Below are 22,727 nucleotides of genomic sequence, written 5' to 3' on the forward strand. Positions count from 1 at the left end.
GGCCTCTCTAGCACCGGGGCCCTGGGGGGGGGGGCTGTTTCTCCATTTATTCTGCAGTTATCTCCTGAGGCCCCACTGCGGGTGCTGAGATAACATGAGAGATGGAATGGCTTACTCTACACTGGACAGTGAGGTCCCCGAACTAACAGCCCCGCCCTTGGGGTGGGGAGGAGCCTAAGGACTCTTCTCAGTGAAGCTTTTCTTCTTTTCTTGCTTCTCACTTCTGGATGTTCTTCTATAGACTTCTTGGCCCAGGCTGAGCCATCAGAGAGGCAGCCGGCCATGGGCACCTGCTCAGAAGACCCCCACCCGTGTGGGGCCCCCTGGCCTCTGGGATTCACCAGCCTCCTCCTCAGTGAGTGGCCCGGGCTCCCTGGGAGGGGGGCCGCTGGGTGGGCAGGGAGGCAGGAGCTCCTGGGCTGTCTGAGGGCTTTGCTGAAGAACCAGAGAACTCAGCTCCGTGATGACTGAGCACACGCAGTGCATTTGGTTTAGAGCCCCGGGGTGAATGGAAGGAACACAGGGAGCTCTTGGCTGAGGCCAGGCTGGGAACCCTGAGCCCTGGCTGCCCGGCTGCATGAAGGGAACCCCTCCCAGGGGGGTGAGGCCAGGAGAGCCCGGAGCCTCCTGGAGAGAGGGATGGAGGAGACATAGGAGGGGCTGCGGGGACCCAGCGGTGGATGGGCACCCCCGCCTGCCATGCCCAGGGGACCGGGCAGCCTCTGCAGCTGCCGTATGCAGGAGGGCCGACCCAGAGCCCCCGTCTGAGCTGAGGAAGCCGCTCTAGTCTGGCTCCTTGGCAAGATGAGGGCCTGAATCCAGTGACATTCTGTTTGCAACGGAAGGAAAGGAGCCTCCAGAATTCAAGGGTCTGCGCCCACCTGCGTGTGTAAGGGTGAGCCCGGAACAGGAGACTGCTGAGCACGGGCAGAGGACATGAGCCAACAGCTCACAGCGGCCAGAAAAGGAGATCAACAGTCATGGGACATGGTGACCAGGTTCATGTACAGGAGAATTGCTCATTCCGATACGATGTGATATTATTTTCCCTTATCAATGTTGCAAAGGGCAGAAAGTTGGGTCACCGTGTGTTGGTGGGAAACCTGAGCATTACTGGGAGGAGGGCAGTGGGGGTCACTCTCGGGAGGGCGATGAGCAAGGTCTGTCAGAGGCTGAGATGGACCTGCCTTTGGTCCATTAGACCCACCCAGGGGTTATCCCAGTGTCTACACACCGTGTGTGCTGTCTACACAAGAAGCCCTGTCTTGGTGGCAGGCACAGTGGAGCTCAGCAGACGACCATCAGCTCCGCCACATTTTCTCGTCCCTGGCAGTTAGCCAGGCCGGGTGACTAGTGCGGCCAACAAGCCTGAACAGAGATCCTGTTACTTCTGGATGGAGAGAGACCCCCCCCCAGGGGCGATTCCATAGTCTGCGTCCCTGCTGTGGCCCCCTGGGGGCAGCTACGAGGGCAGGGAGACTCCCCCAGTGTGACAGACCCTCCCTCAGTCTGGGGACTCCCCTGTCCTCGGACCCTGAGCTCCTGGAATTGTGTGTGACAGCACCCCAGCCTCGCCGAGCTGAGTGCGGGCCTGCCTAGGAGGGGGACAGGGAGCCACTACCCTCAGGGCCTCAGCGGTCACCCGCTGGGGTAACCAGCCGCCCCCTTGGCGCCTGGACACACACCAGGGGTGGGCTCCCAGCTCGAGCGGGTCAGGACCCAGGGGGGCTCAGCTGGGTCTTCAGGCCCGGGGTCTCTGGGACGGACACTAAGGTGTGGCTGGGGCTGCAGGGAGCTCAAGGGTCACCCGGGAGGTGTGTGTCCAGGCTCCTGCGGGCGCTTGCTGGCGGGGTGCTCTTCCTGTGTCTGCTGGATGGAGGCCTCACCCCTCCCTGGCTGTTGGCCGAGGCTGCCCTCTGTCCCTCCCCATGGGGGTCTCCCCACGGGGCCGCCCACAACACGGCGGCGGGCTTCATCAGAGCAAGCAGGAGATGGGGTGACAGCAAGACCCTGTCACACCCTTGTAGGACCTGCTGTCCCTGAGGGCCGTCCATCACGTTGGCGGCACTCTGCTCCTTAGAGCGAGTCCCTGGGGGCGGCCTCCAGTCCAGGGACAGAGCTTGAACTGCCTGTGGGCAAGAGGGGTCTCTGCAGCCCCGTGAGAAGCTGCCTCCTGCAGAGATGCACTCGGTGTGGACCAAAAATGTGCTCGTGCTTTGGATCCCAGGTCTCCTGACATTCGTGCTCTCACCGTTAGGGCTCAGGACAGTGCAGGGGAGCAAGTTCACGTGACCTGTTCAAGGGACGCTCCCCGGGGACCAGGAGGGATTCCAGCCTCGCCTCAGGTTCATGGCACTGTCCTGCCTTCCAAGACTCAAGGGGAGCACATGGGATGGATTTCATGAAGAAGATGGGTTCTAGGGTTTTCTCCTTTATTCTTGGTGAAAACCACTCACATTTTCTGTGTCCTATGTCCTAGGTGTCTGCAGTGCTGTGACCCAGAGTTCTGGAGCCCTAGGTTCTGGAGGTGAGGATTCTGGAATCCCTGTTTCTCTGAGGGGGACTCAAGGAGCTTCTGTGTGGTTTCATGTGATCGGAAGTCCAGAATTACCTCCAGAGGTCGAGCTGGAGAAGATTTCATGGGGCACTGTATCCGGGTCAAACTACATAGTCATGCTGCACATGTTTCCTGGGAGAGATGTTCCAGAATGGGTCAACTTCCAGGACAAGTTCGAGAAGAGGGTCCATGTGCTCAACATAACGACCCTGAGGATTGACAACCTGACCCTTGAGGACAGTGGGCGGTACCGGGCTCGAGAGTCCTACAGGAGAGGAAGACAGCATGAGCAGGATTTCCACCTGAGGGTCTACGGTACATGGCGGCCCCTCCCCCAGTCCCATAGCTGACCTCCTTCCCTGTCCCTGGGAGTGTCCACACGCCCCACTTGCAGGATTCCTTCCCGACCCCAGCCTTCAGACTCGATCTTCTCCCCTCAAATTGGATGCCGTGTGCCCATCACAAATGCAGGCAGAGCTGAGACTCACACGAGGGATAAGTCACTTTGGTGCTTCAGGAGTGGAACAGGGAATGGGGGGGAAATGGGGATTTTGCCATAACACTCTCTGTGCCCACGGGACTCAGGGTACTCAGTGTGACTATTAGCTGTCCAGGGCTGCCGTAGCCGGTGACTGACCCCATGGCTGTCCACACCACCACCTGCGCGTCCTCCTGGGCTGTGGGGCAGGAGTCAGACCCCAGAGCCTCTGCCATGAGGTCCAGGTGTCGGCAGGGCTGTGCTCCTCTCTGGAGGCCCGGGGAGAATCCATTTCTGTTCCTGTCCCCCCTTCTAGTGGCGCTCGCATCCTCTGGCTCGTGGCCCCTTCCTCCCCCTTCACAGCTGGCACTGGTGGGATGAGTCCCTGTGATACTGCGTCCTCCCACCTCCTCTCCTGCCTCCTTCCACTTGAGAGGACCCCGTGATCACATGGGGCCTGTCGGGGGATTCCAGACCAGCTCTAGTTTAGGGTCAGCTGGTTCAGAGCCTCATTTTCCCTTTGCCATGGAACCTAAGACACCTGCAGGTTCTGAGGTCAGCACGTGGCCATGGTTGGGGGACACTGGTCACCTAGCAGCATCCGGAATCCCGCGTGTGGTTCTCCCCGCCCCATCCCCTTGTCCTTCTCAGCTCCAGCCCGAGGCCAGCTCACTCTCAGACTCCAAGGGTCCAGCTCTGAACCTCCACTGATGTAGGAGAAGGTCACAGGACAACCCTTCCTCAGACACTCAGTGAGCAGCTCTCTCTCCCTGCCCCCCCTCTGCACAGGGAGACGTCCTGCTCCCAAGAGAGTGGCCTTTGCAGCCTCAGGTCCGGGAGATTCCCAAGACTGAAGTCACTCTGTCCCTTGTCTCTCTGGGTGGACCCAAGTTCAGGGCATGATGTGAGCACACTCAAGGAGGCCAGTTCTAGGAACCACCACTGTGTCCCCCACCACGGTCTCTCCTGGTTGGAGTCTGGGGCTGTTTCTGGGCTCCCAGAGCTGTCCAGTGGCCTAATGCACCAGGGACTGTGCAGTCCCGGGCACCATCCGACCAGGAGAAGCAGGGCCAGGGTCTGGACCAGGAAAATCTTTTACAACTTTTTCTTCTTCTAGGTGACACTCCACTGTCTTAGAATTAATGGGTTTTGGTAGGTGGACCTAGCATTTATTTTATCAAGGGAGATTTTTAAGACCTGTTTAGTATAGTGAAATCACATAGAGCTGAACTCAGTGGCTCCCTTCCTTATTGGCACTTGCTATGTTTTTGGGTCAGTGTTGTGTTATCTGTAAAATGCAATCACCATCCTTAGGGGGAGGAAGCCAGAGCTTCAGGGAGATACCACAGGAGAAAGCATGAGCTGGGATGTTCTCCACTCATGTGATGCTCTGTCCTCTTGTCCCTCCCACACCAGAGCCCGTGCCCCTTCCCCAGATCCGGGCCACGGTTCTGTCCCTCACATCAGGCTGGTGCAACATCACTGTAGAGTGTGACACCACGGGAACCAGGGAGTACCTGATCATGTCCTGGGAGAGCGAGGGTCTCCCCAAGGAGCTGGAGCAGAGACCCTCCCCAGGACCAGCCCCCAACCCCTGGACCCTGGCTGTGAACCTGCCCCTGAGCCAGCCCAGCTCCAGCCTCACCTGTGTGGTCAGCAACCAGGTGGACCAGAAAACTGCCACCCGGGACCTGGGGGACATCTGTGGCCACGGTGAGTGCATCCTGCCAGAGGGGAGGGGCTCTCCGGGAGCTCAGGCAGCCCTGGGTGAGGGTTCACGGCCTCTGTCTTCCATGTTTATGTCACCACCTGCTACCTGGTCACAGTCCAGGACTCTGGCAGGTACATCCAACGTGCGCCTGCCTTTCTCAGTGTCCCTCCCCTGTTCCTCCCTGACCCTCACCCCTGCTGGTCCAGGCAGCACTCAGCAGGTACCTCTCCCCACCCTCATCCATCATTCCCTGTGTGTCCAGGGTGGTTCTCAGGAGAAGCGAGTTGGGGTGTCACTGGTCTGTGCCATCTGAGGGGTCTGAGCCAGTGAATCAGGATTCAGGGCTCGGGGCTCCTCTGCCCGTTTCTGGTCCCATGGACACACTTCACACCCACCTGCTTGCCTGCATTCCTGGCTGGGTCCTGCTGTCCTCAGCTTCCAGCCTCGGCTCAGGCCCCTCCCTCTGCCCTCAGCCCTTCCAAGTCAGGAGTCCTCCACTCCCCCACTTATTCCCATCCAGGAACCCGTTCCCTGCAGCTGGCTCGGGGGCCCTGTGACCCGAGCAGTCCCACAGGGCCACGCGCTGGGTGCAGTTCCAGCATGAAGAGAGTTTGCACAGGGCTCCTCAGCCTGGGTGGCTCAGGGCCCTGCAGGAGCTGCCACTGTCCTGCCCTCACACCTCGTCTCCTGTAAGGAGCGGTCAGTGACCCCACACTGACAGCTGATGCTCTGGCCCAGGATCAGTCCCTCTGCAGCCTGAACCCCTGGAGGGCAGGGGCCATGTCTGCTTCTACTTTCAATGCCTGTCCCACCCTCGGCCTCGGGCAGTTTGCTCACAGTCAGTGTGTCCCTGAATGAATGAATGACCTGGTTCCCCGTGTGCCCCCTCACCCCTCCACCCCCTCCTCCAGCTGCTGGGGGACCTGCTGCCTCAGCATCCCTGATCCCAGAGGAAGCTCATGGCTCAGTGACCCACTGGACCCTCTGGAAAGAGGCTCCTGCCTCCCTCTCATCCTCCTACCCGGCTCCTCCCTGCCTGGTCCCTCTCCCACCTGCCCCAGGGGCTGCTGGATGCTCCCAGGGCTGGAGAGTTGACCCAGACATCCTGTTCATGGCTCTCCTTCTAGAATTCTGCACCCACCCTGAATATCGGGCAATCTCCTACTCTTCCCTCGAGACAAGGTTTCCCCATCACCTCCTCCAGGAGGCCCTCCCTGAGGACCCGGGTACAAGCTGTAAAGCTCTCGTGCCCCGTTATGGCTCTGGCTGGCTGCCTCTGGCATGTTCTCAGCCCTCCCCCCGCTGGGAGCTCCTCAAGGGCGGGCACCATGTCCTGTTCCTCTCAGCACCTCGGCCCCAGGCAGGAGCTCAGGAACTGGCTGAGTGAAAGCACCTGCCATGCTCGTCCCTCTGCGGCTTCTGACCAGGTCCCTTCAGACGTCTCCTTGTCCTTGGCAATGGGCATCTTCAATTCTCTGTGTCTTAACCTTCTTCACTCTGTGTAATAGAAACAGATCTACATGGACCATCCCTTTTTGCTCTCCTGCGTGATATCCTGGGTACTATTGTGGTCGTGCTGATGATCCTCAGAGCTGGACTGTACCTTTGGAAGAGATGTGGGAAGAAGAAGAGTTTGGAAACTGTGAAAGGCAGGCTGCGTTTCTCCTTCTTGTGCCCAGATACCTCCCTCCCCTGTTCAACCCTGGACACCCTTTCTCCTGCATTTTGCTGCTCAGGCCATGTCCCTGCAGGTGGCTGCCTGGTGTGGCCTTGGCCGTGGGGGTCATGGAGTGGGGGAGGGTCCAGGTGGCCAGGCTCAGACTCAAGCTCCATCTGTGTGTGACTCAGGAGCAGGATCGCAGAAGGAGCACGGGGACCCGGATGGTGGCATCCACTATGCAGAGCTGAGCCAGCAGGAGGCTGGACACAACAGGGACAAGGTGAGGCTGGGAGAGGAGGTAGCCTGGGTTCTCCCAAGTCCCTCTGTGCCTGGGTGTGTGCCTGTCAATCCCAATCATCTGCACATTCTGGCCTGGATGCCTCTGTAACCCTTTCCAGACAAGGCAGTATTAACTAAGAAAATTCTCCTGGGGTCCGTGCAGTGCTGGGCGCTGGGGCAGGTCTTGTCAGCAGCACTGGGTCTGTGTGGGTCCCTCTGGGGCGTCTGTGTCCCTCAGGAACCCTCTGTCTGCATTCCAGGGTAGGGGTGCACCACATCTAGAAGAGGAGACCTCTCTCACTACCGTCCACAGTGAGGTCCACAGGCCAGGCCAGGCCATGAGCATGATTTAACTGGAGGAAGCAGGAGAATCCCGCCCTCCGGGGACACCTGTCTTGTGAGCCTGATGCCCGAAGCTCTGGTCCTGCCTTTTCCCCCTCTCACTGCTCTGAGCAGGGACTGCGTGGATCCAACTATCAGCTATTTCTATGCTAAATCGTTCTGCACAAGTTCCCCATGAGACCCAATATCCTGCCTCAACCAATCTTGGACACCAGCCAGCGTCAGTCATGTGCTGAGAGCTGTTCACAGACGACGTGAATCCGTAATCGTCAGCGCTGGCTGAGGGCTGGCCCGGTGACACGCACTCTCTGACCATTCTGCCCGCTCCTAACGCACCGGGTCCTCGTGGACTGTCTGTGAGGTGGGGATCGTTGTGCCCACTTTACAGATCAGTAGAAGGAGCCAGAGAGGCTGACTCTCCAGGCCACACAGCCGGGAGCCCCGGAGTCAGGACTCAGCCCAGGGAACGTGCTCCAGGGCCCGTCTCTCCAGCCCTCGGCTGTCCTGTGTCCTGGCAAACCTCCTTCTGTCCTGTCCTGTTGGTCAATGGCCCAGCCTCCCGTTGCTCAGGAAAAAGCAGAAGTTCTAGTTCCTGACAGTTAGCGTTAACTGACTGCATTGGTAGACACCTGTGTCCCTTTCTCTCCTGTCCCCACGGAGGACGCTGAGCTCCTCGGGGCTCAGTGAGGACTTTTCCCTGCACTTCAAGGCCCTTCTCTGGGGACCTGTCCTCTCCTGCATTCCTGTCTCTGGCTCGTCCCCGTGACCCTGCTGCTCCTTCCCTGCAGCCCTCAGCTGGTCTCCGTGCTGCCCCTGCTCCACACCTGAGCCCCCACCTTGACCTCACCTTATGGGGACCCCTAGAGAGCCAGGAGGTGACCCCCACGTGACACCATTGATGCCCCTTTCCTGGGCCAATGCCCTCCTCCCTCGGGTCCCTGACAGCCACTCTCCTGGACCCCCCGGCCCACCTGCCACCCTCCCAGACTCCTCAGCCATCCCTCCAGGGCTGCTCTTCGTTCACAGGGCGCTGCTTCTGAGGGTCTGGGCAAGACCCTTCCCATCTCCCGTGTCCTTCTCTCTCGGGGGCCCCTGCTCTAGGGGTTCTGTGACCAATCACACCGCTGATGCCCGGGCCTGCCTCCCCGCCCCACTGACCACATCCCTGCCCCTGTGCCCTCCTCCACCCTCTCCTCCTGCGGTCACAGACCCCACTTCCCTTTCTGTAATACTGGGACCTGGCGAGAAAGAGCAGGAGCTCCTCTCCCACAGGAAGGAAAGCAGAAGTAATTATTACCCGTGTAATCAGACAATAAATGCGCACATGTTGTTTATGCGAGAGGTGTGAGCAGTTCACCTGAGCCCAAGAAAAATACTATAGAGTCACCTCTTGGTATGGGACACATTTTCTCTCCTTCCATGCTCTACCACCATTCCCCGAGGTGACGAAGAAGCCTGCAGTTTGCCCGAATTAATAATTCAAGCAAGACAATAGTGGGTCTCAATTGTCCCTTCCTCTCCAGCTCCAGTGGAAACAGGTCGATCCCCTGAGATCAGAGGAAACCAGAGAAGCTTATCGTCCCTAAAACCTCAGCGTCTGCACGGGCACACACACACACACGCACACGCGCGCACACACACACACACACACACACACCAGCCTCCAGCCAGGCAGCTATGTGTGGGTCAGAACTAGGTCTGTCCCGCAAACATGCAGATCACAATATGAAGGAGGACTCTAAGCGTCTGAGAACACTGTCAGCATCTGGACAGCTGGCAGAGCAAGGCCGTGTCTCTGAATCGTGCAGCCCATTTCTGAGCTCAGCTCCTTTCCCTCCAGGGTCCCTACAGCTCACCCTTGCTGGTGGGTGGGGAGCAGGGAAAAACCATTTCCCGGACACCGGGATGCGGTAACTCCAGCAGGTGGTGGGTGATGTTGTCATTACCACACTGCACACGGTCGGTGACAGATGTTTGACGTGATTCCTATTCTCAGTCTAGACCAGGCAGTGGGGGGTGAGGGCTGGAGGTGAGAACACGAGGCCACGGTAGCCCCCACAGAGCCTCACGGGGCTCCCTGGCTCCCGCGCCCTGTCCCACCCTCTCACCCTTTCTGTGGAGCTGGACTAGATGCCTCTCCAGGTCTGCAGACCACTCAGGAGCCTCAGGGTGCTCCCCACGACCCGGAGCACAAACGTCTAAATCTGTGTTCAAGTCCTAACTGGTGTAATGACGGGGGCCTTCCCTCCCTGTTGGCCTTATATCCTGCAGTCTTGGTGAACTCACTAGTCCTAGGAATTTTGTGTAGATTCCTTGAGATTTTCTGTGCACACAAACATATAAATGATGTCTATAATAAACACAGATGATTTCTTTCTCCTTTTCAATCTATATATTATTTCCTTTTCTTGTCTTATTACACTGACCAGACTTCCAGGAGAATGTGGAATAGCAGTGCTGAGAACAAACAGCCTTGCCTCCTTCCCAATATTAAGGGAAAAGCTAGTTTTTCACCACTAAGTATGATATTAACTGTAGGGAATTTTTTTAATATGCTTTATTAGATTTATCAGTTTCATTATCTCTGCTCTTGTCTTTCCTATATCCTTTTTCCACTTGCTCTGGGTTTATTTTGCTCTTACTTTTCTAGATTCATGAGGTAAATGCTTAAATTATTAATTTGAGCATTTCTTCTTTTGTAATATCTGCTTCTCATTATATATATTACCATATAAGCCCTGGGTTAGCTTCTTTTCACACATTTTGATATCTTGTGTTATTCATTACCATTCACTTCAAATATTTAAAATTTCCCTCAAGATTTCCTCTTTAACTCATGGGTTATTAAGGAGTAGATGTTTAATTTCTGCATGTTTGCAAATTTTCCTGTTATTTTTCTGTTTATACATTCTACTCCAGGGGCATCTGGGTAGCTCAGTGGGTTCAACATTGGCCTTCGGCTCAGGTCGTGATCCCAGGGTCCTGGGATTGAGCTTTGGGTCAGGCTCCCTGCTCAGCAGTTCTCTGCTTCCCCCTCCCCAATGCTCATGCTCTCTCTCTCTCTAATAAATAAATAAAATATTTTTTAAAATGCTACTCTAATTCTATTACGGTCAGAGAAATACATTATTTTAAATCTTTAGCATTGTCAAGCTCTGTGTTATGACCCAGGACAGGATGTTATCTTGGGGAGGTTCCCATGTGCACTTGAAAGGAATATGTAGTCTGCTGTTGGGGTTGAATGTTCTCTAAATATCAGTGAGGTGGAATGGGCTCATGGTGGTGTTTATTGTCTGTATTCTTGCTGATTTTCCAGCCGCTAGCTCCGCTCTGCTCTCTGACTGGGACACTGGATTCATGTGCTTCTCCTTTCAATCCTGTCAGTTTCTGCTTCATGTGTTCGGTGCTCTGCTGTTAGGTGCACACAAACCTAAGATTCTTCTCATTTCCTGCTGAGTTGACCTTTCGTTATTCTGTACTATTTTTCATCCCTGGAAATTCTCCTTGCTCTGAAGTCTGCTCTCTCTGATGTTAATTGAACCTACGAGCTGTCTTTGGGTTAGTGTTTGTGTGGTGTCATCATTCATTTCATGCATCAATTTGGCTGGGCCGCAATGCCAAGAGTTGTGGTCAAGTATTATTCTGGATGTTTCTAGGAGGAGATTTTGGATGAGATACACTTAAATGGATGAACTTTGAGTAAAGCAGACTGCCCTCCACAATGTGGGTGGGCCCCTTCAATCAGTTGAAGGCTGAGCAGGAGCAACGACTGACCTCCCCTGAGCAAGAAAGAATTTTACAGCAGACGGCCATCGGACTGGAACTATAGCATTGACTCTTCCTTGTGTCTCCTCCTGACGACCCTGGACTTGAAACCCAGCAGCAGATCTTCCCTGCTTCTCAGCCTGGCTCACCCGCCCTGCAGACTCTAGACTCACCAGCCTCTATAATAATGTGAGCCATTCTTTACAGTACATCTCTCTGGATTTATAAGCATCCTATAGTTCTGCTTTCCTGGAGAATCCTGAGTACTATCCACAGCACATCTTTTCCTATCTTTTTCCTGCTAACCCAGCTCTATCAGGCCAGACTGGGAACTGTGGTTCCAGAGTGACCTGGGCCCTTCAGTCCTGTGTCCACTTGCCTATCTGCTCTCCCATCTGAGGCACTCATTGACCTTCCTCTGCCTGTTCCTGTTCCTACCCCATCCGAGCACCCACACTGAACGACCCCACACAAATCCCATCACTCCGCTCTCTACACAGGGCTTTGGTTTTGCCATCAGCTGATTTTCCTGAGATCTTCTCACTCACCCTCTTTTCTTCCTACATATTCTCCCAGTCTCACTGACGGTCCCAGTGAGTGTCATACTTCCCTTGTTGTCACAGGGGTCCACCAGCCTGAGGGAACTCGCAGAGGACCTTCTGTCCCAAGGGGACCTCAGTAGGTGCATGAACATCACACCCAGACCGGGATAAAGAGGGCGGACAAATGTGGGGAAAGAACTGAGCAGTGATGCCTGGACAGGTCTTGTCCTTCCAGCCCCTGCTGAGGTTCTCGGGACAAGAAGGTAACACATGAAATCAGTGCTGCTCATCAGAGCAGATTTTCCTTGTAGAAGTTTTTTAGGAAAATGCTGTTTACAACAGTAAAAGGCCGGCTGGGAAGGAGAGAAAGGCTGACAGACACTGACAGGCATGTGCCCAGTGGCCGTGGTCCAGCTGCAGCATGGCTCTTCATTTGCCACACAGCCAGAGGTAGGGGACACTGGAGGTGCAAGTCCCTGAGAAGGCACTGGACACGTGGTCTCCGAGTGGTCCAGCCCCGACCGTCCACGTTAGAGGGTTGTGGGAAGGGAAACTGAGTGGCTCCATGATGCAGAAGACAAAATCCAGGTGGATGGGACCTGAGATGTCCATAAATCTCTGAGTGGATCTCGTTCCTTCTATTGCGTCCCCATCCAGCTGGAGTGGAGAGGGACCCAGGTGTCTCTGGCCCCTCTAGTCTCTCTGCCATCTCACCGCCATCCAAACTTCCACATTCGGGGGCATTAGTGGGATAGACCCGACCCTGGGTCCTGGTCGACTGTCCTCCAGGGGAGACTCTCCAAGACTGTAGAGTCCCTGCTTTCCTGATTTCTTTGGCAAAAGTGAGCAGATAGAGCTTGTGAGAGGAACGGTCTCTCCTCTTCTTGCTTCCCGTTCTCAGCTGCTCCCTGTGCTGCTCACAAATGCTGTTCGTGCTCACGGGCGTCCTTAGTTTCAGTGTATTTTCTCCCTCACCAGTCTGTAGGCAGCCTGAGGGCAGAAGCTTTACCTTGTTCTCTGCCCCATCACCTGTGACTCGGACAGAGCTGCTTCCTGGTAGCTGTTCAGTAATTGTTGGTGGGAGATGAGAAGCATTTACTCAGAAATCATTTGTCCCTCGTCTGGGCTGCTAGGGGAGCCCACCCAAGCCCCCCTTCAGATCATGTGAAGTAATGTCATTGTCCCTGCAGATGACCTACTCAGAGCTGCCCACGTGGTTCTGCCAAGAGAAGCTCCAGGGTCTCCTGTGTCGGACCCGCTCAGTGTGCATCCAGCCATGGGAACTCAGCTGTGCTGTGATCATAGCTGCTAGGATCATGTCTCACTCCGTCTGCCCTCGTGCTGATCTCCCATCAGGGACTCCATCATGTCAATGTGACCAAGTGAGAAGGAAGTAGCAGGTACACCAGATGTCCCTGCACACACACAGAAGCATCAGAAATGGATTATAAATCCCGTGAAAATCAAGAGTCCCAACATCATAGTATAGTTCCTAGTGGGTCCAATCATTTGGGGGAACGTCATATCCCTTCAAAGTTACTTAAGGTCTTGGTTATCTAAAGTTCCAGGTTTAAATATTTATTCTTCTGTATCATTGTTTGTCATCCACATTTTATATAATCAACATGGTTTATTCTCATCACAGAAAGACTCTTATTTTTTAACTCTGTATGCCTGAAGTTCATCAGGCAGAGTGAGTCCAGTGGGGTGTCGAAGGATTCAATGGAAGGAGGGGCCCTGGGGGGCACATGTTGACCTGGTAACAGTGCCTGGGAGGGAGTAGGGAGGAATAGGTGTGACCAAGGTCTGGGTCCCACAGTTGTGGACTCCCTGTGGGGCAGCCGGTTCCCCTCCCAGACCCTGATGTTCCAGGTTAGCCTCCTCCTGGGTGAGTGGCAGTTCAGTGGGGGGCTCAGGGGTGGGTGTGACTGGGGGGTCAGGGGGGACCAAGAAGCAAGTGTGAGGGAGGCAAGTGAGCAGTGGGGGTTTGCGGGTATCCACATACTGATGTCTCCAGAGTCCTGAAAGATTGAGGGAGAGGAAGGGGGAACTAGGGACTTTCTGGGATGCCCTCAAATTCCCCAGGACAGGAAAATCACCCTCAAACCTCTCTTAGGAAAGGCAGTTCTTTGCCCTGCTCTGGGGGCCGAGGCTGAGATCATCAGTAGCTCAGTCTCACTTTCCAGAGTCCTGCTTTGTCCCCGGAGCTGTGTCTACAATCTCAGACCCTTGGGTGCACCCCCTCCGCACCCCCCAGCCTGCTTGTGTCCCCAGCTCCCAGGCTGAGGAGGGCGTGTGTGAGTGAGGGCCAGGACAGCCTCCCGTGGCCCCCGCAGTAGGGACAGCTGAGCTGTGGCACCGTCGCAGAGGGGGGTGGGGCCGGGGAAGGGGACCTTCCCTTCTTATCTGCCTGTGACCTTTCCGTGTGGTTCCAGCTGTTCCCAGGCTCTGGTGGGGGAAGGGGGTCCCCTGCAGGCGGCCCCATGTGCACCAGGCTCCCACGTGGTGGCCTGGACCCGCCCTTGTCCCCAGAGCTCCTCATGGTGCGGAGAGGGGCTGAACTGTGCCGTCAGACCCACTGGGTGTCTCGTTCTGCTTCTGCCGGAAGCTTTTGGACAAATTGTGCATATGCTGAGACACTGGCTTTACCTTTCTGAGCTCTGTGTCCTTCACCCGTCAAACGGACAGAATAATCCCTCACCCGAGGTGTTATTTGGAGATGAATGAAACAGCACCCTTTCCAGCCAGCCTGCCACGGGGACGCAGGTCACTCCTGCGTGTGGTGTTGCTCATTTCTCACTCGAGGAGAAACCGGCCAGGAGTCCCAGGAAAAGAAGGAAAAGGTGTTGTTCCATTTTGTCCTTGTTCCCTAACTGACAGTTTCCCCGTGATGCACTGGAGCAGGGTTCCCTTTGGGGCCGGAGGGGGTCGTGGCAGCAGAGAGATCACACGCTCTCCTGTGCTCCCACCCCTCTGCCCTCTGCACGGACGTGGACGCTGAGGGCACCTTTGTAAAAGCTCAGGCCCCCTCGCCCATCAGGGAGAGAAGTCGAGCCACCATCGTCGCTACACGAGCAAAGGGCGTGAGCACCGGACGCGCAGAGAAGAGACAGATCAGGCGCACGAGCCCGAGAGATGGTCGTCCTCACAGCTCAGCGCACGAATGCAAACGGACCATTCTGCTCACCCTATTTGCCTGTCAAATGAACCCACTTGTGTCTGTGGTGTTGAGAGTCCTGAGTGCGGTGACGGGGTGGGGACAGGCTTTCTCCTGTCTCCCCGGCAGCTGATTAAGGAGGAAGAGCTCCTGGCGGTCGCTGTGACGTGTCAGAGACCCTGAACCATTTCACACGTTGACACCGTGTCCTTGGTCATTCCCCGTCTCGGGTTGAAGCCAGGGAAGACCCCATCATGCTGAGGAAGATCCTGCACAGACGTTCATTTTGTTCTCCTCACAGGGGTGAGAACATGGAGCCACCGAGAGGGCAGGGCCCCGACAGGCACGGTTCAGCATTCGGGTTGGGACGATGTTCGCGCTGGTGGAGAGGGTGGGCTGGTGATGCAGAGGACAAGGACTTGGTCAGAGGATGGACTGGATGAAGCAGGTGTGGAGCACCTGGTCAGTGACCCAGCTGTCCCAGGGATGGAACAGCCGAGGTCGGGTCCCTCCTCGCCCACCGTGTGCTCTGCAGGGACAGAGAGGTGGGAGGGCCAAGGGGGGCCAGACCCCGCTCAGCACCAGGCCCTGCGACCTGTGTTGGGATCTGGGGTCTCCAGCAGCCCCACTCAGCAGATGTCCGCCCTGGTTGTGTGTGTGAGGAGCCCGAGGCTCAGAGAGCCCAGTGACCAGGCCTGAGCTCAGAACTACTGGGAGCACACAGGGTCTGGCAGCCCCAAGCCCCCGTCCTGCTGGGGACACAGAGAGCCGGGGACCCCGCTGCTGCCCTCACTGTCCTCCCCTGCCCCCCATGCACCGGCCTCGGGTCCCCCAGTTCAGGGGTTGGGGAGCTGCTGCTATTTGAAAGAAATTACTCTTCTCTCTCAACAGTCCCTCCGCTCTACCCTGGCCTCTGGGAACATGATGACATTTGTGTTTCTCAACTGGGAGACAGCTGCCCCCCCCAGGGTCCCCCCCCATCTGAATCTCTTTCCTCTTCTACCCACAAATGCTGGGGTTCCTGATTCGGGTCCCGGAGCCTGTGGGGTGGGTGAGCCGGCAGGGAGTCCAGCTGGGGTTCTTCTTGGAGACGCAGGTGCATCCAGGCTGCTCCTCCGTGTCCCCAGAGCTCTGCCACTGTTGAGCCCGCACAGCGTCTGTCCCTGACCTCAGAGAGCTGTGAGCCTGGCAGTGTGAGGTCCGCCCCGGAAGCCATCTGTGCCCCCAACACACCCGTGTGTGTGTGTGTGTGTGTGTGTGTGCGTGTGTGTGTGTGTGTGTGCGCGTGCGCTCTGGGCTGCCCAGCAACCACAGGGGCCGAAGCATCAGGAATTTCACTACGAAAATGAGTGGATGGTATTCAGCAGCCATCACATTCTGCACAGGAAAACCCAGAAGGAAGTCTTTAGACTCTGTGTATATGGTAAGGTGAACCCCAGTCAGGATCCAACAACCGCTTTATCTCAAGTACATGGCCGAAACAGGTTTTTTAAAAAAATCAAATCTTCGGGACACCTGGGTGGCTCAGTCGTTAAGCATCTGCCTTCGGCTCAGGTCATGATCCCAGGGCCCTGGGATCGAGTCCCGCATCGGGCTCCCTGCTCGGCGGGAAGCCTGCTTCTCCCTCTCCCACTCCCCCTGCTTGTGTTCCCTCTCTCACTGTGTCTCTCTCTGTCAAATAAATAAATAAAATCTTTAAAAAAAAATCAAATCGTCTTTAGGAGTTTTTGCATCTTTTTTGATGCCCTAACCTTAAAAGCAAACTTTTAAAGATGTCCTCTTAGAAAAAGTAGCTAAAATGTCATAAAAAGTATAAAAAGCACATGAAATGGGGGAGGGGCAGGAAGCCATCCAAAGGATAACAAAGAACTATCTTCAATTGCAAATTATTGCAAAACTGATTATTAGAAGTACAGAATTATATCAGAAACGTTTTTAACCAGAAAAAGAAAAAAAAACTAAAATAAAAACTCTCAAGTGACCCAAAAGGTTGGCAAAACAAAACAAGAAACCAGACATCAGAACAGTGAGGAGCAACCCCAGGAGGGAGACCGAGGGTTAGAACTCGACATTGGGTAAAACCCTTTCCACCACTTGCCCTGCACCCGCCAGGGGGACCACGGATGCAGCCCCATCCTAGACCAAGTGGAGGACACAGAAGGACCACAGGCCCGGCCCCTGAAGCTCCTGGGCCAGCGAAGACCCCCAACCCCCAGGAGCAAAGAGCCGGAAAGACAGTGCAGGGGGAGCAGGACAAAGGGAGGAGAGGAGCAGAGCCCGGGGTGTCTGCCTGCCCGAGCTCTCTCCCATTGGTCCCCTGCTCCAGGCACCATGGCGGCCTCCTCCCTGGCTTCCCTGTCCTTGGTCTTCCCCTCCAAATCCCCCTCCACCTTACTGCTCTGTTACTGCTCTGTTGAGCTTTCAGAAATGCAGCATCCTCCTGTCCTTTCCCTGCCTACAGCCAACCTGCTCCCGCCCCTACTCCCCACAGGATCAATGGCACTCAGGAGAGGGAGTCTAACCCGCCCAGGATCTGGTCCCTGGCTGTCTGTCCAGCTGTGTTTCCAACACTGTCCTCCCTGTGCCCTGTTCACCTGTGTTGCCCTTCACCGCACCTGGCTGCCCACTCTTTCCTCCTGCCCAGATGCTGGGGGCTCTCGGGGGGCTACCCATACCTCAGCCCTTGCCTGCATAGTGGGCAAATGTTCCTGTACCCAGTCCTGTCCTGGACCATCTTTCTCTGCCCTGCACTGGAGTTACTGGGTGTGGTCTACTCTTCACCTCACAGCCCCATTCCCGGCCCCACCCTCTGTGGCACCTGCCCGAGGTTGTACCCAGCTCCCGGCAGGCACTCAGCGGGTGTCCTTCAACTGGGTAGGTGTCAGCAATATGTAAAGGAAACCTACAGAAACACCTGAATTTCTCAAAGTTTTGGTTATTCAAGCCTGATTCATATTCCTTCACCTGTTGAAAAGAGCCTATAACAAACATTCACATAAACCAACTGCCGAGCATATGCATACCGAAAAGCAGCTTTCTGAATGCCCGTGTGTGCTTCCTTACACTTTGTAACAGACTTTCCTTTTGATTTTATATTTAAATTAAATTAAAATTTAAATTAAATTCTGCACCCACTACCTGAAGGGCCCGAGTGACGTCTGAGGACACAAGATGGAAAGTCTGTCCTTGGCCACCGGGGCCTGGATTTCCTATGGAGGCCCCAGACTCCCCCCCCAGCTGGTCTGGGACCCACAGTCTGGGAGGAGGGGTGTTGGTCCTGGGGCTGCTGTGCATGTTCATGATGCTCACGTGGTCTGGGACACGGCTCTGCCCACAGTCCTGGCATCCTGGTGGCCGAGCTTTCCTGGCCTTAACCCCGTCAGTGTGGCCTGGCTTTGCCTCCCTCATGTGGGCTGTCCTGGCTTCTCCCCTCTCCCCTCTGGGCTTGTTCTCACTGGATGGCAGACCAGGACCTGGCTGCAGCTCAGTCCTGCTCTCACCCGGGTCTTCAGGCGCCTGTCCTCAGAGACCATCCTCTTAGGGCTTGGCCATGTGAGTCGCCATCCCCACCCCACAGGGACCCTCTGGCCGGAATCAGAGGGCTGGACGGGGCCATGAGGTGCTGGGTTCTCCCTCCTCTGCCCTGTTTGCTCCCCTCCCCCAAGCTGAGCCCCCCCCATCCCTGACCCCCTGGAGGCGTGTGAGGACAGACCGGGACACAACAAGATCCCCGGGCTCACCCCCTCCCCGTCCGTCCTTCCCACCAGGCTGCCACTACTGTAAACTTCCAAGCACGAGGAGCCTGTTTTCTCATCTGAAGTGAACTTCAAGGCCATTCCTGGCCAGCTGCTGACCCCCCTCGGAACTCGCTCCTGCAGACTCCGGAGCAGGACTCCCGCAGCGGGGAGCAGCCTGCCCTGCTTACAGCTGCCTGGGCCTCCGTCAGGAGCAGAGACCCGGCCACAGGGCCTGAGACGCCTGTCTGCCCCACCTGCAGCTCCGTCCCTTCCTGGTGGCCGCGTGCACCCAGCCCCCCGACGGGTCACCCTGCACGCCTCCTCCAAGCCTCCTTCCTGTGTGTTTCCCTGTCGCCCTGAGCTGCTCTGGTTCCCTGTATGAAAGAAAATGCTCCGGAGCCTCTGCATGGAGGATCCTACCCCCTTCCCTGAAAGGATCTGTGCTTCTGCCTCCCGCTGGCCTGTGGGCTCCGCTAGGACGACGACTTAGCTTCCTGTCTCTGCTTCCCCGTGCTGCACACAGTAGGTGCTCCTGACCTGTGTGTGCAGGTGAGCTGAGGTGGGAAGGCTTCTTTGCCCCAAGTCTCTAGCGGCAGTTCGGTCCTCGGCCGCCAGGTGGCGCTGGGGCCTGCGCTCAGGGCCTGGAGGGAGGCTGCTCAGGGAGGCTTGGGGGCACAGATGCTGCCCAGGGGGGCGGGGCCGCGGAGCCTCTCCCTTTGCTCCCACACCCCCTACAGGGGCAGGTCGGGGTGGTCAGCGCCAGAGAGACTGGGATGGGCTGGCAGGTGGACAGGGGCCGGCGGTATAGACCTAAAAGTGCAGCCAGGAGTCAGGGATTAGGAGCCCAACCTGGAAGGTAGAAGCCCAGGTGAGCAATCCGGGGTGAGGTCCTGATGTAGGAGGGGTGCAGACTCCGGGTTAGGGCGGGGGATCTGCAGTTCCACGACTGTACTTGGGTCGGGTCAGCCTTCTTTGGGGCTGAGAGTGGGGTGGGTTACCACTGGGAATGGGGGAACAGTTGAGGATCCTGAGTCTGAGATCCAAGCTCTTGATTCCAGGTGTCTGGAGTGAAAGAGCCTCAGGAGTACAGGGGTCCCCGTCTCACCCCTTTAGGCATGAAGGCAGATTGCCTGGGGGGAGGGGAGATGGGACAGGGGTTCCTGGGGTGGCAGGTCATTTGGGGGACTCACCTGGCCCTGAGAGAATGTTTTGATCCCTGGAAGTGGAGTCTGCCTGGAAGGACGGAGAAAAGTGAGCAGCACACCCTACTCCCCAGTGAGGTGTCTGTCACCCTGTCCCTCCCTACCTCCTCACCTCTCTGTGCTGGCTTTCTTTTCTGGGGAGTGGACGGTCACCCAGTCAGGCAGGTGGAGACACTCTGAGAGGTAAGGTGGGGGTGCTGGGGACCCTGAGGGCACTTCCCCCCTGGTCCCCACCTGGAGCGCTCACAGCTGCGGCTCCTGCCTGACTTCCCCTCCGGGCTGTGTGACCCTGGGCAAGTCACCCAGCCTCTCTGTGCCTCTGATTTCTGCTGAGCCAAGTAAGGATGCTTGCTGATGGGACTGAGCTCATCAAGCTATTCACAGGATTAAATGGAAAAGCACATGAATCAGTGCCTAGCATTATGTACTCAACAAGTAATACCTAATTTCAAAGGTAGTCTCGGGGCACCCGGCTCACTCATTCAGTGGAACATGAGATTCTTGATCTGGGGGTGGTGAGTTCAAACCCTCATTGGGCATAGAGTCTAATTGAAGCAAAAGCAGTCGGAAGTTTGTTAGCTTAAATTTTAAAAGATTAATGACACAGTGGAAATAAATTGTTCTATGTTCTCTCGGGCAGGGAGCTCCTGATGACGAAGCTCATGTTGTACACGTATGATTGAAAATTGGAGCAAATGTTTCCAGAATAAAAGTCTCCCTTCCACCTGTGTTTCCCACAGCCCCTCTGCTCCAGGGGAGTCTGTCCTACTTTCTCACAGTTCACAGTGGCTACTGTGTTTTATTGAAGCTACATTGTATGGATCATGCAGATACATCAGTACTTTATGTACCACTAAGTAACATCAATGCGAACATGTATCCTGATCTCAGCAATGTCCACAGTGAGGAAACCTGAGCCCAAGGGTTCTTGACCAGCTGGAGCCATCAGTCCTCTGCAAGGACAATCACTTTCAATTCTTAAAGATTTCTATGGCATTTACTTCCGTGTTTCTAAAAAATGTTCTTTTTCAGAATAATGTTCTTATATTACTATTCTCAGACCAATTTGAGGCAGCATGTCCTTTCTATCACGAAAGATGAGGATTTTTCTCTCTTCCATGGCTCTCCCTCACCTTCCTCCCTCCAACTAATATGTATACGGCATGTTTATGGTTAAATCAATTGTATTTCTAATCTGTAATTCTATAAATAGCTCAACTATTTTCAGCATGTATTATGAGCTAGTCACCATTCTAAGGTGTGAAGATATAACTACTAATTCATCCAACAGATACTATAGATATCTCAATCTTATAGATGATGAAAACAAAGTGCCTCTGGCTAGGATTTCCGAGATCAAGAAGCCAGTAAGGGGCAGAGCTGGGATTTGAGGCCAGATAGGAGGTCTGCCTCTAGAATCTGAGCTTTAACCACTAGGCGATCCCACCTCCATAGCCTGTTTATGGAGTGCTTACTATTGTGCTCAGTGCTGGGGGTACACAAGTGAACAAAATTAATCCCCAGCCTTCAAGAACTTGTATTTTGGGGGGAACACTGGAAATGAGCAAGTGACCGAGGAGATATGAGGTCAGGGGGGCCAGTGGAAGGAATACAGGAAGCAGAGTCAAGCAGGGGAGCTGGTGTTCCAGAAGGGTCTCTCTGGGGAGGTGGCAGAGGCTGAGTTGGGGTGAGCGGGAGCCGTGGAGGTGCGTGGAAGGACGTCGCAGGCAGAGGTGACATGAACCGAGGCCCCGAGCTGGGAGGTGCCCTCACTGCTGGAGAAGCTGCCACGGGCTTGGGCTGCAGGGGAGTGACGGGAGCAGCCAGGGGAGGGGTGGGGGAGGCAGCCCGAGCCCCCGGGAGCCCCGGGATCTTCCTAGGTGGGATGGGGGGTCAGCAGAGCATGCTGAGTGGCACGGGGGCAGGGCGTGAGGCCGGCGGAGAGGCCCCCGTGGCCGTGTGTGGGGGACACAGCGCAGGGCCGTGCGGCGAGGGGGGAAGCCTGGGAGAGGACCCGGCAGAGGGGCTGCTGGTGGCTTGGCCTCGACTCAGAAGCGAGGGATCTGGAACCAAAGCGCTAGGCTTCCAACGCGGCTCTGCCCCCTCCTGGCTTCACCGCCCTGGACAGTTGAGCGAGAGGAGCTCCAGGTTCTTCACGGGTAGAATGGAGACACGGTGGAGGGGGTGGGACGTGGGGGATTCGGGAAATACTTCGGAGTCAACAGGCCTGCTGATGGGTCAGATGTGGGATACGTGAGGAGGGGAGGTCTGAGGTGGCCCCAGGATCTGGGCCTGGGCACTAAGGAGGGTGGTGGTGTCTGCAAGGGCATTCTGGAGCAAACAGGAGTCCCCTGCAGCCTGGGTGAGCTCACTGGCCCCGCACAGACCCGGGGACTCACCCAGAGACCCCTGGAGCAGCTGCCCATCCCCCCTGTGCTGAGAGCTCGGGGGCTCGGGGCCGTCCAGCCCTGTGTCCAGGGACACGCAGGGAAGGCGTGGGGAGGAGGGGACTCAGCCTCACTGTGTCTGGTCCCAGAGCCCGCGCTCCCCCGGCCGCAGACGGAGTCCCTGCATCTCCAGGAGGGTGTCCAGCCCGAAGCCCAATGTCAGCACAGAAGCCGCACTGCCCAGCGCATGTCCTCGGGCTCAGGGTCATGAGCTCTCTGCCCACCAGGGAGCTGTGTCCAGGCAGGATGGAAGTTTCCGGAAGTGTCCAAGAGTGGGAGAAGCAGCCCCCACCCTGAGCTGGGCTGGAGGGGTGGCCGTGTGTGACGCAGCAAGTGTAGGGCCGGTGGGCGGCTGTGGTCGGCAAAGGGCTGCTGTGGACCTCAGAGGCTGCAGAGAAGCAACCACAGGCCTCCTGTCCTCCGCCTGGGGGTGTGAGACAGGAGAGAGGCTGCCCTGGGTCAGGCCTGGCCTCCCTCCCCCTCAGTGTGGCTTCTCAAGGACTGCCAGGGACTTGGGTCTGGAAAGACCAGTGGCCTAGAGTTGTAAAAAGTCCCAGGGGCTGCCCCAGCATGGCATGTGGGCTGGCTGACTCTCCGGGGTCCCCGGCCTGCAGCTGCTGGGGGCTCCCTCCTGGGCCCCTGCGCCCCACCCCAAGCTGTGGTTTCCACAAGCAAACAGTTCTCACCCTGAGAGGGCTGGCCCAGGGCTCTGGGGACAGGGACAAGGGCATAGCTGACTTGGTCCCCATCACCCTGAAAGGACCAGGGCATGGGCTGCCCAGATTAGAACTCCATCCGAGGGGCTTCTCCACTCAAGGCTCAGGGACGGTCCGTGGAAGGGATCCCCCCA

The 22,727-nt window shown here is 56.5% G+C and overlaps 1 protein-coding gene across 1 annotated transcript; it reads left to right on the forward strand.

The window, feature by feature from the left end:
* The first annotated feature begins 231 nt into the window (after nt 1-231).
* On the forward strand, nt 232-9,414 carry LOC144378823 (SLAM family member 9-like). The gene is made up of 6 exons (XM_078078503.1): nt 232-355; nt 2,480-2,872; nt 4,452-4,748; nt 6,255-6,395; nt 6,595-6,686; nt 6,946-9,414. The coding sequence occupies exons 1-6, from the start codon at nt 283-285 to the stop codon at nt 7,036-7,038; spliced, it is 1,089 nt and encodes a 362-aa protein (XP_077934629.1). The 5' UTR covers nt 232-282; the 3' UTR covers nt 7,039-9,414.
* Nucleotides 9,415-22,727: the final 13,313 nt, after the last annotated feature.

Source organism: Halichoerus grypus, chromosome 7, assembly GCF_964656455.1.
Source record: "Halichoerus grypus chromosome 7, mHalGry1.hap1.1, whole genome shotgun sequence".
NCBI lineage: Eukaryota > Metazoa > Chordata > Mammalia > Carnivora > Phocidae > Halichoerus > Halichoerus grypus.

Bases quoted from the DNA above. Each gene is read 5' to 3' on its own strand.
- LOC144378823 (XM_078078503.1), top strand. From the start codon at position 283: ATGGGCACCTGCTCAGAAGACCCCCACCCGTGTGGGGCCCCCTGGCCT. The intron at 356-2,479 runs GTGAGTGGCCCG...CCTATGTCCTAG, and splicing joins ATTCACCAGCCTCCTCCTCA to GTGTCTGCAGTGCTGTGACC. The intron at 4,749-6,254 runs GTGAGTGCATCC...TCTGTGTAATAG, and splicing joins GGGGGACATCTGTGGCCACG to AAACAGATCTACATGGACCA.